Source organism: Homalodisca vitripennis, chromosome 1, assembly GCF_021130785.1.
Source record: "Homalodisca vitripennis isolate AUS2020 chromosome 1, UT_GWSS_2.1, whole genome shotgun sequence".
Classification (NCBI taxonomy): domain Eukaryota; kingdom Metazoa; phylum Arthropoda; class Insecta; order Hemiptera; family Cicadellidae; genus Homalodisca; species Homalodisca vitripennis.
In genome coordinates, this window is record NC_060207.1 from 17,174,587 (window position 1) to 17,192,733 (window position 18,147).

At 32.0% G+C, this 18,147-nt stretch overlaps 1 protein-coding gene across 1 annotated transcript; it reads left to right on the forward strand.

The window, feature by feature from the left end:
- Nucleotides 1-1,581: 1,581 nt before the first annotated feature.
- LOC124357789 lies at nucleotides 1,582-16,035 on the forward strand. Its single transcript, XM_046809847.1, has 7 exons — nucleotides 1,582-2,446; nucleotides 10,053-10,407; nucleotides 11,320-11,426; nucleotides 11,947-12,100; nucleotides 12,962-13,209; nucleotides 14,210-14,375; nucleotides 15,831-16,035. Exons 1-6 carry the CDS (start codon nucleotides 1,724-1,726, stop codon nucleotides 14,354-14,356), a joined length of 1,734 nt encoding a protein of 577 aa, XP_046665803.1. The 5' UTR covers nucleotides 1,582-1,723; the 3' UTR covers nucleotides 14,357-14,375; nucleotides 15,831-16,035.
- Nucleotides 16,036-18,147: the final 2,112 nt, after the last annotated feature.

The window sequence follows — 18,147 nt, forward strand, 5'->3', positions numbered from 1 at the left end:
GTCACCACTTCCGCCTCCACCCGTCCCTGTACCGTCTAGCCAGGCCAAGTACTTCCACTCGTGTCTGCTGCTGTATGTACTCCAGTGCATGTATACATGACCCAAACAGCAGCATCCCTCACAAAAATGGAAGGTTTGTATGTTTTATCCATACCCTACCGTTTGACACCTCACTCTTGATTTTTAAAGGTCTTGGTGAATCAATGATAATGGTGAAAACAAAAATTATTTAAGTCTAATTAGTAAAATATAATTTATTATTTAATACAAATTTAACCTCTTGAATTTTGGATAGAACGGTTAGAAATTGTTTTGAGTGTCGTTGGTTTTGTCTCACCAAAATATTTTTGAGGTACGGGTCGTTAAAAAAATCTTACCCCTTCCATCCTTGTAGGTAAACGGGATAGAAATTTGAAATTCATAAATCCTCTTTAAGCACTCTTATTACATATCCACCAATAAGATTTTAATTCTCAACTCTTCAGAAGTTAAGGTATTAATTTTAATTTTATTATCTGTACAGTATTTTACTGGTTTTTAAATAAAAGCTTTTAAAATACACGTAAAAAAATAGAGAAATACTTTTCAAAAAATAAAGAATAAATAAAATGAGAAACACAAAATGGTTACACAAATTGTAAATTATATTAAAAATATATTTAGAAACTTTTAGCAATAATGTATTTATAATAAAACTAATAACAAAATATTTATTAAGTCAACAATGGTATACATCTAAATATTTTATATCTAACTACATGGTTTATCTTCACGGAACTGTATTATTATCTGAAAATATGGTTATTATCTATACCCCATGAAAACAGTTCAAAATGTTCTGGCGATGTTTTCACAAAGTATAGTACCATATTTTAGTAAGTTTTATAATTATTAAATACCCTATACTTTATTTAAATAATTATACATTTTACCACGTGTACTACAAAGTACCTATCAATAATTAATTAGGTTACAAGTAATCAATTTACAGCATTTTTAAAATGTTATTGCTAAACAAATAATTTATATTTAATAATTATTCTTGTTCTTATTTATTATCACCCTGTTAAATGAATTTACTGATTTCAAAACTTTAACAAATTATTCACGCTGTTGTACGATTATTACTACAATTTTGTAACTAAAATTTATGATGTGTTGTACAATATATCGACTCTTTACAAGCATTATCCAAAGTTTATTACACTGAGTTGGTCTTGTAATTAGACACAAATTCTGATCACCTTTTACCATTTTTATAAACGGGCATGTATTATTATTTCATTATGCAACTACGCAATAACTTACTATAAATTAAACACTCCTATTTTACTCTGTCGTCAAATATTACGCATTGCTAAAAACGTAAGGATAGTAATGATTTAATTTATAGGATGTTTCACATTTTATTAGTTAGTAGCATGTGATACAGCGTTACTTTTATTATGCTCTCAATGTCCCGTGACTGCCCAAAACGGGCAGAACAAGCTAGTTAGCAGTTGGAGCGACAGAGTGCGCTAGGTATCACACGTCGGCTGATATCGACAGACAGTACTGCTCATGCGCGGGATGTAAAAGAGCCAGTTTACTGAGTCAGTTTGCGCCTAGCCGGAAGGGAGTGAGGAGTTCGTGTCGCTCGAAGAAAGTTTTGCGGTGCCGGCTAAGTAAACTTGTACGTTGGAGTGTTATTTAGTGGCGTTTAGAAGTGAAATAATTATCGGGAATGAGTGAGATTCGTCACCGAGATCGCATTTTAGAAGCGATAGATCAGTTGCGCAAAAGGAAAGCGCGCCCTGACGTAAATAGAATATGCAGTTTTATGTTCCGCCGGTTTGCCGTTAACTGTATGGAAACTAAATTGGATCTCCAAAAACTCATCGATGCTGAAATTGTGATTAAAGTTGATTACAAAGGTAGTACAAGTTATCGTAATGCATCTAAGTGGGCCATGTTACCTTCTTACAAGTATAAAAGGGAAATTGATACTAGTAGCTTGATTAGTAGTGCTGTGGCAGAACTAATAGTATTGGAGCCAGATTATTTAGACATAGGTGTGCCTGATTATGAATTAGAAGACCATATGGCTCAGAAAGATAGCAAAAGATTCTCAAAGAAAAACTTACAAAATATATTGAAAAGAGAAGTAGAAATTGGCACTTTGGTCAAATTAGAGAACGGAAATTATTTCCTGGGCGAGCACTCGTCGTCGCCAATGAATGCTAGTTCAACAATGGACCGTCCATCTGCATCGCAAGTTGGTAGCCCTGGGAAACAATCTAAGCCTAATAATCTGACTGCGAGACCTACATCACGTCAAAAGAAAATTAAATTGATATCTAAACAAAACGACAGCAATTCTAATGATAGTGATAAAATGAAGCCAGACGATCAATCAAACACGAGTGAATCAGCAAACGTTGGGTTTAGAGTTGGAGGACGACAAAAGGTAAGGTTTTAAAATATTTATTATTTTATGAATCTGATAAAAATATTCCAAAATTAACTAAAACTGTTTTATTATGACATAGTAAAGGTGCCAAATTAAAACAGAGCACATGTGTCATTGCAATTGGTTTTATGTCATGAACTTGCCTTGTGAATTCCCAATCTTAACCTAGAAATATGTTACTTTTTGAGAAAGCAGGTAGACAATCTTTACAAATATCTATACTGAACAGCTTTTAACATGCAATTAGTAATATAGCTTAAAAATAATAATATATAGATATATCATAGTTTTTTCATCTGTTTATAGGCCTGTAGGCCTATACTGGTCCTCGGGATTTTTACTACAGTTCAAGTTTCGAAGTTTAAGGCTTTAGGCATGCTATTTTTTCTAACAAAAGCTATGTATTGGCTTATTATATTTTAATGATATAGGCTTATATTGATAGTTATTGTGGAAATGTCTTTATGCATGTATGGTAATGAATTTTTGAATTTATATTGGTTTCGGAATATTGGTTTGAATTTTTGTTTCTCAAGATTATTTAAGTAACCTCATCTATCGATTTACAGACAGGGAGTTTTCCTGAATTATTGTAAAAGAAATCTTTCTTTGTCGATCTGTAAGAATGGATGTTATGTAATTATGAAGCTAAAATTTAAGGCAATTTGTTCTTAACCAGGTTAGCCATGAAGTACTTAAACAATTAGTGTTAAATAAATTAAGTTTTTATTTATTGATTACATTTAAATCAACATCACTTCAAGATAAAAAAATCTACTAATCTCATTTCATTACACTGTAAGATCCTTTTAATCATCAGTGGTAACTACCTATCTAAAGCCACTGACAGGGTGATCTATAATTGTCTTCGCAAAACTGGAATCACTGGGCATGTTTAGCAGACTGTTATCAAATGGAACTTATTCTTTGGGGAGACTACACTTGTTAGTCGATCATTATTATCAAACAATTCTATATATATTATCTAATTCTTATATTAGGCCTATATAATAATCATAAAAAACTGAATTATAATGCATTTATTTATTTATTTATTTATTTCATTCCAACGGCAAAACCAATGTTTACAAATCAAATCTATAACATGCAGATACTTAAATATACTAGTAACAGAATACTAGCATGCAAGCAGTATAAATACAAGCAGTATGCAACAACTTGAAAAGTATACTAAGTATAATAACAGCGATAAATATGTATATATAGTAACAAAAACAAAAACAATTAATAAATACTATCTGTACGTATGCAAGAAATAAAAGACAAACCAATGTTTACAAATCAAACCTATAACAAGCAAACAATAAGTATACCAGCAACCGAATACATGCAGATATAAATACGAGCAAAGTATGTAACAACTTGAAAAACATTAACAATATAAATGATACAATTTTTAATAAATACATTTTTAAATAACAAAACAAACTTTTGCCTAGACCTTGATATGAGATAAATGTTACAGCATTTATTATTTTGCTGGATAGCGGTGAGAAACTGCTTTTATTAAATGGAAAAGGATTCTCCCTTAACTTAGTACAAAAATGTCAAAGATGGTCTGCTAGACAGTCTGCCGCTATTCCACTCCTCAAACCTCTCTTGACCATTCGGCAAAAATGTTCAGTAGTTTATTTCACACAATTTCATTATATTCATCACCATTTAGAAATTCTCAAAAAATTAGTTATACTTCTTGTTTATTATTTACATTAAACATAACTATAAACTATTAGTAAGTTGAAATCATATGTTAGGCTAAGTTAAATAGATTGTAATATAAAATTCTTAATTTTATAAAAACAATAGAAAATTTGGATTAAAACAAACTGGGCCCAACAAGTGTAGGCTACTTATTAAAATCTACACATGTATGTTTCTAATGGGAATCTGAATTATAATATCAATAATAAATACAATATTTAAATATAAATCAACAAATGTTTTCAGTATATTAATATTTTAATTTATTACAGTACAGTTAACAATAATAAATATAGAGACGGAAATAGAACCAAATAGTTAAGAACTCAAAGCGTCAAAGTTCAGTTTACTGGACGCTTTGAATAAAGTATACTAAAAATTCAACATTTTATATTTTAGAATTACTTAAAATCAGCTCACATTAAAAATAAACGTTTCCTGTTAAACACAACTGATCAATTAGTAGAAGTGAAAAAAACAATCAATATGGCTGTGCATCTTGTTTTTAAACAAAAACAAAATTGATCTAATAATTTTATATTTAGAGATGAGAAGCTAGATAAAGATTTTTTACGTGTAGTTGAAATAAAGTAGTCTTTTTGAGTGTGGATTGGTTGCATTGAGTGTAAGATTTTTTTTACTACTTCATTGGGCATTAACTTATATATTTTTAAGCATAATCTAAAGATTTTTGCTTTATTTGGAATAATGTTTTAAGAAAATTTTGAGTACAGTATGTAAAATGTTAATTTAGGCCTACACAAAAAGAATTATAAAAATAGGCTGAAAATAACAAGGACATGACAATTTTTAATCATTGCACAAAATTGCTGAACAATATAACCAATGTTCAATCAGATTCCTTATATGATGATTGGTATTTCAATGTTTTTCTTCTCCGATGGAGTTCAATTGAGTAGGCTATAATATCATGTAATTTGATCTTCTTCAATTTCTAATAGTTCAAGCTTATAACATCCCTTGACCACTTATTCCTTGTCTACTTACCTCACTTTTACCGCTTATTGAGGACTGGATCTAGATCTATCTAAATGCTTAGTATGAGACATACCATATCAACTAAGAGGTAAATTCCACAAGATCTTCTGTTTTGTTGATCCGGGTCAACCACCCACAATAATCTGTTGACTGGGTACTAAAGATTGAGATATCTCAATGAAACTTGGAACAGAGATATCTCAGTTGTAGTACCTGGTTAACATGTTTTGTCAGTTGTTGACACGGGTCAACAAGCTTAACGAAAGGTGCTTAATAATTAGGCACTTAACTCTTGTCTGATCGACTTAAAAATTTCAGGCGAAATAGAAAATCTTGTAATACATTTTTTTGTTCCAAGATAATGTAGTTATCGCAATTTTTAGGACCCAACCAACAGGCTATTGCCTGTTGCTGACTTTGATCCACAAAATAGTCAGACCCCAATTCCACAAGTAACTCTAGCACCTTGTAAAAACTGTACCACTCCTTGATCCTTCCTTAATCCCCTGTAGGCTACTGTTGCTTTGTTGACTATAGGCTCATACATTAGTTCAAAGTCATTACATACCACTGACCTTGATTATATTCTATTTCACTACTAATTTCATTATTCGGCATAATTAATTTTAACTTATGTACAAGATCTTAGCAGGATAAAAGCAGGGAATCTTGAGTAACAACGGTTGAGTGCGGGAATAGAGATCAGCACAGGGACTGATATGAATGAAACTGATTGAATTCAGTATTCAACTTATTGTCTGTACGCAACTTTTATTAGAGTGTGGACTAAAGCAATATTCTGATTAAATAATTGGATAATTGTTCGTGAGCATCTGAATGTCTGATTTGATACTAGCATTGGATATTTTTCATTCTGATTTGTCGAGGCTGTACTGCAAGGTGCAGAAGTAACAGATTAATATTCCAAAAGGTCTGATCAGGAATGCCTACGAACATCAATGTAAACTGTAGCAGCACCGTTCTGACCAGACTCTGTGTAATCTTGACATTGCCAATAAGCTGCTAATGGTTCTGTAAATTGACTTTCAGCAATTAACACATTTATAATGAGTAACAAACTTCCTTGGTGAATTTCAGTATGTAATGATGTAAAGGTGTCATTGTAATACATTTAATTAAATAAAATACATCTTTTAGACAAATCTTGAATTTTGCTTAGTATATCTTATTCAAATATACATGGTAAGTAATAAATTAAAAAGTACATACTACCTTAGTCTTGCTTAGCATCATCGTCAAAATAGTTTAACGACTACCGTTAAAATTTAATTATTTTATTTTTGTGCTACCTATATGATACAGTGTAAAATCAAAGTATTTCTTGTAGTACTTAATGCTTAATGTCCGTATTTACCTTTAGACCTCCAGTTAGGTTTATGACTCATATATTTACTTTTATACAGTGAATGATTATTTATACGTTATAATTTCATTAAGAAGTACAACATAGTAATAAGAAATAATTTGGAAGCAATTAAGTTATTAATGATTTTAATCTTACACCAAATTGTTTTTGTTCTGAATAAAGTAATGGAAGATGTGTTAAAACACTTATAATCAGGCCAATACAGTAGGGCTAATATTTATAAAATCTTAGTTAATTTGATATAAAAAGAATCTCCCAGTAAACCTGATTGTTAAAGGAAATAAAATCTCACATAGCCTAGGTCAATATAATTTTGTTACAAGTAAGTTAATTCTTTAGTATCAGTTTTGTCAATACCTAAATTTTTTTTACTTGTAAACAATTGTAAATTTTAGTTGTTGTGGATGAAAGGAATCAAATTCTTTTTAAAACTGTTAATATCAAAATATATTTATTCCTGGCTTATTCAGGATGGAATTTATTTTTTTGGTCTTAGTAGGCCTATTGATAGAAAACTACCTAGCTGACATTGTATGTATTAACAACGAAAATAAGTGTCTTTTTTTGTAACTATGGTACTCAAAATTCATTTTTGTAACTTACATCACCATGTTCATAATTTTCTAACACCTCTTGGCTTTGCCTTTAACCTAAGAAGTCCTTATGTAATATGACCATTGATATAGTGGTCAAAGCTATTATATAGTTAGGTGTGAGAAAGAGCGTGCACTAGTGGATATTAACTTGTTTAAAAAAACCCAGCTGCATTCTAAAGCAGTTTACATACAAATGTATAATAGATCATATAGTATACAAACGTAACTAAAAGATGTATGGTAGACCAAATCATTTACTAGAGCAGCTGGTCGTGTAGGCCTCATACACAGTTTTCCCCCGAGGTTAACTCTAAAACTAGGCTTTACCATTTACAGTGTTTTATTTTTCAAAAACTTCTTGGAATATATGCACTGTTTTGAAAGTTAATAGTCGAAACATTTTTAGTGGAATGTTTTGTGTGCGGCTTTACACTACCTTGTTTCACTAAAATTGGCAATTCATTAACTGCCTATCATACAGAGAAACTAATGACATGCACCCTTCACTAAAAAATGCTAAACAAGTTCAAACTTGGTACAAAAATAAATTTTATAAATATCTCGCTTATAATATTTTTAATCCTCTTGTTATAAACAAGTTTTTGTATCTCGGACAATTTTATAGATATGGAGTACGTGTAAATCCATATGAATAAATTTATAATATTTCACTAGTCACCAAAACCTACCTTCTTCTGACTGAACCGGAAGAACTATTTCCAATTTAATTTTTTTATACTTGATAACTTGGACTTCTAATAACAGACCAGTAAATGTTTATTAAAGACTTAGATCCATCAAATATTTATGTTAAGAGAATGAGGAAGTGCAAAAACTGTTCCAGAGTCCAGAATAAATAGATTGTAGCCTAGCTCTGCCCATCTGGCATCACAGAGATAGAAATAGCAAATTATATATTTTAATGTGCCAGTGAAATTTCTGATTACATTATAGTACTTTTATCAGAATAATTATAGATTTACCTCTCTATCGCTAATATGTGATATTTAACAACTTAAGCAAAAGCTCACATACAGTAAAATGTCTTACTTCTGGTTTTCTTGAAATCAATTTAAGTACAGCAACAGACCGTACTCATCTTTATTCTTCTTTTGTTGGTAATTTACTTCTGAACCCATCTCCTTTCATGAATTTTAGAATTTATATAGTCAAAAACTTAATTCACTCACATTGAATTAGTGTAAAAAAGTTTGGTTCTGGAATTTTTGCTTTGAAAACTCTTCATCTCTGGAAACCAAAAGTTTATTAGCATTTTATTATGGGCTATTTCACTCTTATCTTAATTACTATTTTACTTATCTGGGGCTACAATTATGTAAAATCGGACCTAGGCATTAAACTTCAAAAAAGGGGCTTTTCGAACGACAAGTTCTGTTTATTAGAAAAAAATGTTCTTAGTTCTGTGTTCTCTCTAATTGATTATAGTTATATACTTCAAACAAATGTTTTTAAAAATCTTAAATTCGAATCATGTAGAACTACTGTCTCATGAATATGTGACCCCTCAAAGAATCTTACCCATAAGCTATGGTGAAGATTTTTGTGTTGTTGCGTAATCAAGTCATTGCTACCAACAGTCATTAAAAGCTAATATATTGTTAGTTACATTTCTGCATCTTGACCTTTTGTTTTCTGTCCAGTAAAACTATTTAAAAATATGAGTGAAGTAAATACATGCAAATTAATCAAATACAAATATTTTTGTGATAACCGTGACATATTACAGTCACAAATAGTTTTGCGGACTAGAATAAGAGGACTATGTGCTTCAACACAGATGTCTGACAAGCCTATGTATACACCACTGGTGTGAGAGAAACTGCCCTGCTGATTTTACCCATTAAACAACAATTAGCTTACAGTGCATTGTTTTTAAGAGCACGAAAGTTGTTATAAATGCGAATTTGAGAAACCGTTGCATAATTCACACATTGAATCTTACACTGGAAGAACACATTAAATCAATAGGGTACTGGAGTTGGCCTTGAGTTATACAAGTGTGCCTATCAATTGACTTTGTCTCATTAAAATTAAATTTTTTTTTGTTAAAATTGAATAATTTAATACAATTTATTTCTGCTACACATAGCAAGAAAAACCATGTTTGTAGACTATAAAATATAGGCCTATATACTTAAAATTATCTTCAACATTTCTGGCCCACTTCCATGTATCTAATTTAAAATGTGCCATTTTTTGACCACATTAAAGTGAATTATACATTGTTAGATGTTTAAAATTGAAGTAAACTTTTAACAAATTAAAATGTCAACGATAAAAAATAATACATTTTGAATTAGTCCATCAACATATGTTCAATTTTCTCCATTCAGTTTGTGAAGGACATATTAGGATTTGTATTACTGAGCACATTTTTATAATTTTAAAATTTGTTGATTTTATAGCCAATGTCCAAAGTCAGGTGTGACGCTAGTCTTAATTCCCCCCTGTATGCGTAAGCTTACTTCATGTACTTAACACAGAATAGGCTACTATTTTTTCATCATCACTCAAATACTTTTACTATACCGTAGTATATATTATCCTGAAAGTAAGAAGGTTTTAAAATTTGAAATATGACTATTAGAAAAATACTTTTCAATACTTGGTACTTAATAATACATATGTTATCAGGTACCTTTAAGAAGAAAGTAGCTTTTAAAACGCCTATTCCCTCCAAGATAAAATAGAATAGATATGAAAGCTTAATGAAGAAATCTTCATTGTCTTCAGTGTAATATTCTAAATTTATAATTTGTAATGATTCAATTAAAAATCACAATATTAGGTACAATACGTGATATGGAATAAGATTATTTAATACAAAATTATGGGATGAAAAGGCCAAAGAGTTAAACACGTCATTTTTTTGTTACAGAGGGCAAGGATTGTCTTCGACCCGTCGGACAACAATTTACCAACTCGTGTAAATAAAAAGCGAGGTCCAGGAAGGCCCCTAGGATCTTTGAACAAAAGCACTACTGCCAACAACACAAGCACGTCATCTCCTGCCATTTCACCACCCACCAGCAAAACCCCCACTATTACACCGGCCTCCCCCACTCCCAAGTCCAGCGTTACCACCGGAACACAAGTGAAGTCCTTCAACAAAACCTATGACATCAGCAACACGCCCGTCAACCCAAGTCTGTGCTTCATCTGCCGCTCTTATGGCATCAGAGTCAAAGGTGTTCCTGAAAGACTGATTTCCTGTTCTGACTGCATTACTAGAGGTAAACAAAACATTATATTTGTCTGTAACTGAAAGCTGATTAAGTGTCTTGATATTATAATCACATATCTTAGTGTATTCCCACTAAGAAACCCTCATAGTGAGAGAAGTAAAAGCCAGGAGAAGAAAATGTGTACAGATCCACGCTTCTAGAGTAATTTTTTAATGGGTTTTCAAATACACAAATATTATAGTAGTCTCTCCCAACCGACCCTGATGGGACCAGGCGTTTGATAACCTATTAGTTGTTAAATCAAAACTTATGAAAAACCAACTTCAGAAAGTTTAGAATCATTGCTGTAATTTAAATTGATTATATAAAAACATAAGATCAGTTATGATATTTATAAACAAATATTATATAACAGTACAGCCCGAGAGATTCCATGTGGTCCTTGGCCCGAAGATGCTCTGTAGCCTACTGGTCATGTGGAGTGGAGGGGGACGTCACGAGCTCAGTCTGTGAGCTGAATCCACTCCACCGCCACTCCCCCTCCTTGCTAGGCACGATTCCTATCTGGCACATCTAGGATACCACGAATCTCTCAGCCTGTAACAATTTACTGTTTAATATCAACAGCACTCTTTTAATATTTTTTTAAAAACTACTTGCAAGTTAGGTTATAACATAGATAAATTATTGCCTACAAGAGTTGTGGTAACAAACGCCATTACAAACTTTTTTATGTAGCTACAAATTTATTGCTAATCTTGGTGTCAACTTCGCTTCAGAGTCCATATGTCCAAATGTATATAGGTACAATTTTCATCTGTTTTAACTCTTTTTGTCATGGTTTACTAGTTATATTTTTATCCATACAATTGTTTCAGCTAACTTTTTATAGCCGACTGCGGGTGTGTTTGTCTGTTAAAAATCTTGAGTTTTTCTTATTCGTTTATTATTGTTTTTCAGTTCACCCAAGTTGTCTCGAGAACAGCAACGATGGACCAAAACGAGATGGAACATGGCAGTGTACTTCTTGTAAATTTTGTGAAAAATGTGATGAAAACTACGCACTGGTAAGTAATTAATCTTTCTCTTCTGTTACATAGAACATTAGAGTTCATACATTATAGCACTTAATGATCTTTTAATAGCAGATAGCCTTGTAATAGAGGCAAATGAAAAAGGCTTTTTTTTCAATGTAATTGAGGATTTTTTTAAATTTAGTGATTTAAAAATAATAAATTAGGAAAGATATCAAGAAGGAATGACAAACATGCAAAATAACAGTGTAACTCTCATGTTAGAAAATTATGTGTGGTCAATTGTTTTACTGATGTTTTAACTTTTACGTATTTTATTTTAGTTTTATATTTCTATACAAATAACCAGTACATCATATATGACCATAGATAGCTATATGCCATTTGCAATCAATAATGATCAAGATGTGTTCATAACTATTTAAACATACAAACATCAAACAATAGATGGAAATTTATGATATTCATACAAAGCGTATTGAATTGTTAAAAGGCATATAATATGGTCTAGTACAAATTTTGACGTGTGTATGATTAGTCGGTTCTGCTGCAGGGAGCCAAGCCGCTGGCTATATGTGTCGTCTGCAGAGACGGCTACCACTACCAGTGCCACACTCCTGCCGTGCCAGAGCGTGCCAGGTCCAAACTGACCCCTTGGCACTGTTTCCGATGTCTTCCACAAGAGCCTCCTCCACCTGTCATCAAAGGTGAGCTATAAGTTCATAAAGATTAGGCCTAAATAAAGATTGCTTTTAACATAATAGAGTTTCGGTTTGGCCTCTAATCATAAAGAAAACTAGGGTATCTTCAAAATACAAGGTTATTTTTATGGCAACTTGTCTCAGAATTTAAAATGATAAAAGTACACTCCTTGAGATTTTGAGTAATATAAACAGATTTTAAGAGAAATACATTTGCATTTAGGATGCATCTTGTTTTTTTCAATTTATGTATTTGTCTTATTTTTGCAGATACTGGAATAGTTGCATTTTGTTACCATTACAATATATACCACCACATATATCCTAAAATATTGTTGTATATCTCTTACAATTTCAAGTTAATCCTCTAACATTTGCAGACATTTGTAACTGAGTTTATGAAACAGTTTGATAAAAAAAGTTAATAACGCTTCACTAATTTTCGTGTTAACATGCTTTAATACTTCGTCTACCAAGTAATACAGATGTGGAATCACTACAATTATTACTGTGGTCTGATATTGGAGTTTATCTACCGTAATCAGAAATGAGGTCAATTCAGTATTAAACCTTAATGTATATCGTGCATTGTTGCAATTTTATCATTGTTCCGACTCTTACACAAACACTTTCTACCCTTCTAATTCTTAATAAGAATAATGTAAAGTCGAAGCACTTTTCTTTTTAACTGTACATAATTTGAGTTTTCAAGCCAATCATTTAAGATTTAGATTACTCCAAAAAGTTATTTTTAACTGTCTCAGGTATATTGCTGTACAATGATGAAAACTTGAAATTTATAGAATAGAGTTTATTAATAATTAATAAGTAAATTAATCAGTTTCTTAACCTCGTCTATGTCTCCAGATGAACCTCCTGTGAAGGAGAAAAGTGAACCGCCAGCACCACAGAAGAAGGAAACTGTGACATCACCTCCCCCTCCCGCCCCTGAAGCTAAACCTCGTGACGTCCCGGCCAACTGTCTTCAAGACCCTTTTGAGGACATCCCTATTGATGAAACCATCCCTGATGCTAAACACTGGACAACAAACCAAGTTTACCAATATTTCTCAACACATTTCAAACCAGACCTAGCTCAGGTGTTCAAGGACCAGGTAATAATTCTTGTCATTATATTAATTCTTCGATTAGTTATTTTTTAGCCTGATAATTTAAATTTAGTTTTGTGTAAGGGTAATCTTTAAATTAATGCAAATTTGATTCCTTGTTAAATTGTTTAAACATATAGTGTATTCGTAATCAACAGGAATTTTGTATACACTTTTAGAGTGTAAATTTTTAGTATCCATTTAAAACTGATGCAAAATTTTCAGCCTTTCTAAAAACAAAATTTTAGAAACATTTTTGTTTTTGAGGTGTGTACTCGTGTCATTAAATGGCCGTGCCAAATTTTGCAGTTTGCCAATGTAAATATCAAGTTTTGTTACAAATTGAAAATTTCCTTGGTGCATTTCTGATGTGAACTTGAATGCAAGTACTGTGTAGTACTTTGGCCCTTAAAATTACCTCTAGAACTATTACAGTTTATAAATACTGCAGCAGCATATTAACCTTTAGATCTATAGAGTTAACTTTATTAATTGATGTATTTTTCAGTATTTTTACAGTTGTTAATTAAGAAAAACAACTATAATTTTCTATGTAATTCTGTTAGAGGGTTCCATCAAGGGTTAACACAAAATATATTTTGAGATCAAAAATTATTTCTTTTTTAAATAACAGAAGAGATTATTTTTGTTTTAACTAACTTAATTTATAATTTTGTATGGTAATACTTCAGATATTAGTGTCAAAAAAATTTATTTCTAAATTTGTTATATAAATTTGGCTAGTGAAAATTATATTATAGGCTAACTGTCCATCCCTAATTTTGATTGTCATATTTTTGGTTTTCTAATTTTTGCTATTACATTTCTTTTACTTTCTCTTAACACATAATGTATAGTAAGCTTTGTTCGTAATTTTCTTAGTCACAAATAACATACACAATCTAGACTCAGTCAATTTTTGGAAGTGAAAATTTTCTTTTCTGATTTCATAGTTCTCAGAATATTTATTCTTGTTCTAAAATCACTGAACATGCTTGTTGGACAGGATATCGATGGACAGTCACTGCTGTTGATGAAGCGGATGGACATCCTGACGAGTCTGAGTCTCAAGTTAGGTCCTGCCCTCAAGGTGTACGGCCACGTGAGGAAGCTGCAAACGCGCAAGAGTCACCCCAAGATACTCTGGTCCTAGTCACGGCGTAGAACTCAAGGTGGGGTAGCGATTCAATATTTAATGACATAACGTAGCTAGCTATGGTTGGAAGGGTTGATTCATTGTGAATGTTGAGTTTAGCTCCAATTTAGCACCGAGACAATGAGAATACCTCTTTACATACATTATACTATATTTTATTGTCTAGATGTCAAAACGATGTAAAGAGTTCATTTTTAGATTCTTTGTCACCAACATTTTCTGGATCAAACGAACATGACTCCAGATTCCAGGAGTCAAGTCTGTGACAGTTTCAGATTCCAGACGCTGCACTAAGAGGAAGGTGGACTGGAGCTAAACTCAATATTCACAATTTTGGTCTTGTTGAATTCTTGATTATAGTGATGCCAGGACATTACCAGTATTCATGTTGTGTGTGTCAATTAATTGAATATAAGAAAGATGTCTTTCCATCTTTTCTTTTGGCAGCCAGGAAGTCTTCTGCCATCAGGGTTTTCTTTCCAACCTTGCTTGATAAAAGCATCAACTCCCTTTCTTATTGTGTGCCTGGCAACCATAAAAATTAGCATTTGGCTTTGGCTGCAATGTCTGGTACTTTGAAGATTTATATAATTTCTTTATTTTGTTTTTTTCTACACATTTTATTTTATCATGTTGATCAAAGATATTACTGTTTTGTAATTTATTTTCAAAAATTTTTAGCTTTAACGCTAAGTTTTTGTTAACACAAATATGTATCTATTGGCTGAATTTATTGTACTTTGAATTCCACTTTGTTCACTTTTTGTGGGAGTTGATTAAGGTGCTAAGGTATCTGAATTCATTAAATTGCTTGAAGTCGTGATTCTCTATTGCTAATGTCTCCAGTTGTCATAATATCAACCAAAATATATAAATTTAGGTTTTTCATTACTAACTTTGAGCGCTACTTCAAGGGTATCTCTTATTTGTATTAAGCCTTAAGTACCCTCTTTACTCCGTGCCAGAAAACTAGGTCAAGAACTAAAATCTAAGTTCTTTTATCTAACTTTATCCATGTTTCAACTATTATCATTTTTACTTATTATTATTAACATTACAATCTCCTTAGTATGTTTTCCATTTGAGTTAATTTTAGTGTTGAAATGAGGTGTCTTGATCCAATATTTATTATTATTATGTTATAAGGGCTCTATAAAAATGTAATGATCTTTATGTATCAAGTAGCACTGAAATATTTCAGTCTTCAGAGATTGTAATTAAAAATTATGTATAAAGTGATTATTGCATATTGAAAATCAGTTTTGAATTAGTATTAATTCTTAAATGAAGTATTTATGAGAGTTTATAATAAGAATGGTAATAAGGAACTGTTGACAATTTTTTAATTTTCTTAGGATGTACCGTAAACATAACTACATCTTTATAGCTAAAAAAGTTGTTTTAGTTAATTTTTTTACAATTAATTAATTATATTTATTTATATATTCTTACAGAATTGTGTATTTTGCAGGCTGTGGTCCAACTTCCTACCTGTGGAAAAACCGGAGTGATCGATTCGTGGTTAAATGAAGTTATTTTGTTTTCTATCAGTATTTTTGTTATACAGCCACAGTGTATTCACGCCTATATATACTGTATTTATAACGTACTAAAAATATGTTTCATGTTAAGATAAGCAGTATTGATTTTCCGATTAAATTCAATATTGTTACAAATACTGTGGATTTTAATAATACCCTTTATTCCTTAAAAGTGACTGATAAATTGTGCTTTTGTGTATTGTTAATTTGAATATAATTATATTTTTACATCTCATAATCTGTTTTTTTTTTACTAGCTATGGGATTTTTAACACTTGAAAATTAACAAAAATGGCAGAAGTGGTGGACTTTGGTTATTATTCTGGACAGTTTCTTAACTCATATCAAGAATATAGTCACTGCCTCAACAACATGAGTACAAGCTGATTCTTATAAGATTTCAATTTGATATTTGTTCAAATAATTTACATCCAAAACTCTTGACAATTGAAATTTAAAAAATGTTACCCATCAAGATATAGACAAAATTTAGATTTATAGTATTGTCATTTACAATTTGGCAGGAAGCACACTTAACCCTCCGAGCGTCGGCCGACTTGTTTTAAGTCGACGGTACCTTTCTCTAAATGTCACCATCTTATTTTAAAATGGCGGGCACTTACCGATCAAAATAATTCAACCCGCACTATTATTGGTGTAATATTATAATATTATATTAATACATATATATAATATAATATAACAACAGTGTTTATTTTAGAAGAGGGCCTGTGTTAGCAGTAGGGTACAAACAAACAAATAACCTGAAAACCAGTAGTCAACAGCTTGTCATGCCCAAGACCTACGGGTTCAAAAGTCACCATGAGGCTGTAAAGCCATACATGATACAGCAGTATAATCTATACATGGGTGGATTGGACATGAAAGATAAATCCATCTATCACATATCATGCTCGCGGCTCACCACTCGCTATTGGAAAAAAATCTTTTATAATCTCCTTGACATGGCAGTGTTTGACTCCTTCATCTTATATTCAAAAAACACAAACAAGCCTATGCCCAGAAGAAAATTTGTGATGGTTCTAATTGATGAACTCACAAGAACAGCACTAGAAGAAGTAGCCCACCAGCCTGCTCAAATATCAGTAGAACATTTTATTGTTGTGTTACTTAGCAATACCAAATAGGCAAAAATTCAAATTTGTGCATATCCATGTAAGTTTGTATAACATTAGGAAAATATTCACAGAACCCTATACTTACTTACTCGTACTCTTACTCTTACTCCCAGGGCCATTTATATCGGAGGTGATATTTAGCCGCACCAACAAAGCTCCTCCATCTTAAACGGTCCTCTGCATCCTCCTCTGAAGCGCCCACCTTCTCCATATCAGCCTTCACCTGGTTCCACCATCTCACTTTCGGTCTCCCACGGGGTCGTCTTCCTTCTGGGTTACCGTACATTACCCTCCTCAGTTTGCATTCCTCTTCTCTTCTCAAAACATGGCCTGCCCAACGGAGTCTTCTGCACTTTATTTCTCCTATTACATCCGTCCTATTATAGAGCTCCCTGATTTCTCTATTATGTTTTCTTCTCCATACCCCTTGTTCATATGATGGCCCATAAATTTTACGTAAAATTCTATTCTCGAAAACTAGAAGCTTTTTCTCATCCTTCTTATTTAGCCTCCACGTTTCGGATCCGTACAAAAGCACTGGACATATAATTGTTTTGTATATTCTAGTTTTAGTTTTGTGAGAGAGAGATTTGGTTGAAAGTATCCTATTGCATGCATATACACATCTATTTGCTGAGTTGATCCTATTTTGTATCTCTGGTTCATCTGTGTTTTTATTTGATATTGTGACCCCAAGGTACTTAAAGTTCTCCACTTGCTCGAAAACATGCCCATCAATTTGTAGGGGTCCTCCTCTTTGATTTTGATTCCTTCTAAAGTGCATATATTTAGTTTTTGCATCATTCGTCTTCAACCCCACTTTCTCTGCCTCACTCATAAATAGTCTAGTTAGTGACCTCAAATCATCTACATTTTCTGTAAATATGACAACATCATCTGCAAAAGCTAGGATGTTTAGTTTAGCTCCAACTTCCACCCCTAAATCTCTCTCTGCTACACTCTGAAGTGCTTTTTCTATGGCAATATTAAATAAGATTGGAGAAAGACCATCTCCTTGTCTGACTCCTGAGTTTATCCCAAAAGGTACACAGTCCCGACCATTAATTCTTACTGAGCCTCTTGACTCTGTGACACTCATCTTAACTAA

Bases quoted from the DNA above. Each gene is read 5' to 3' on its own strand.
- LOC124357789 (XM_046809847.1), top strand. From the start codon at position 1,724: ATGAGTGAGATTCGTCACCGAGATCGCATTTTAGAAGCGATAGATCAG. The intron at 10,408-11,319 runs GTAAACAAAACA...ATTGTTTTTCAG, and splicing joins TTCTGACTGCATTACTAGAG to TTCACCCAAGTTGTCTCGAG. The intron at 12,101-12,961 runs GTGAGCTATAAG...CTATGTCTCCAG, and splicing joins TCCTCCACCTGTCATCAAAG to ATGAACCTCCTGTGAAGGAG.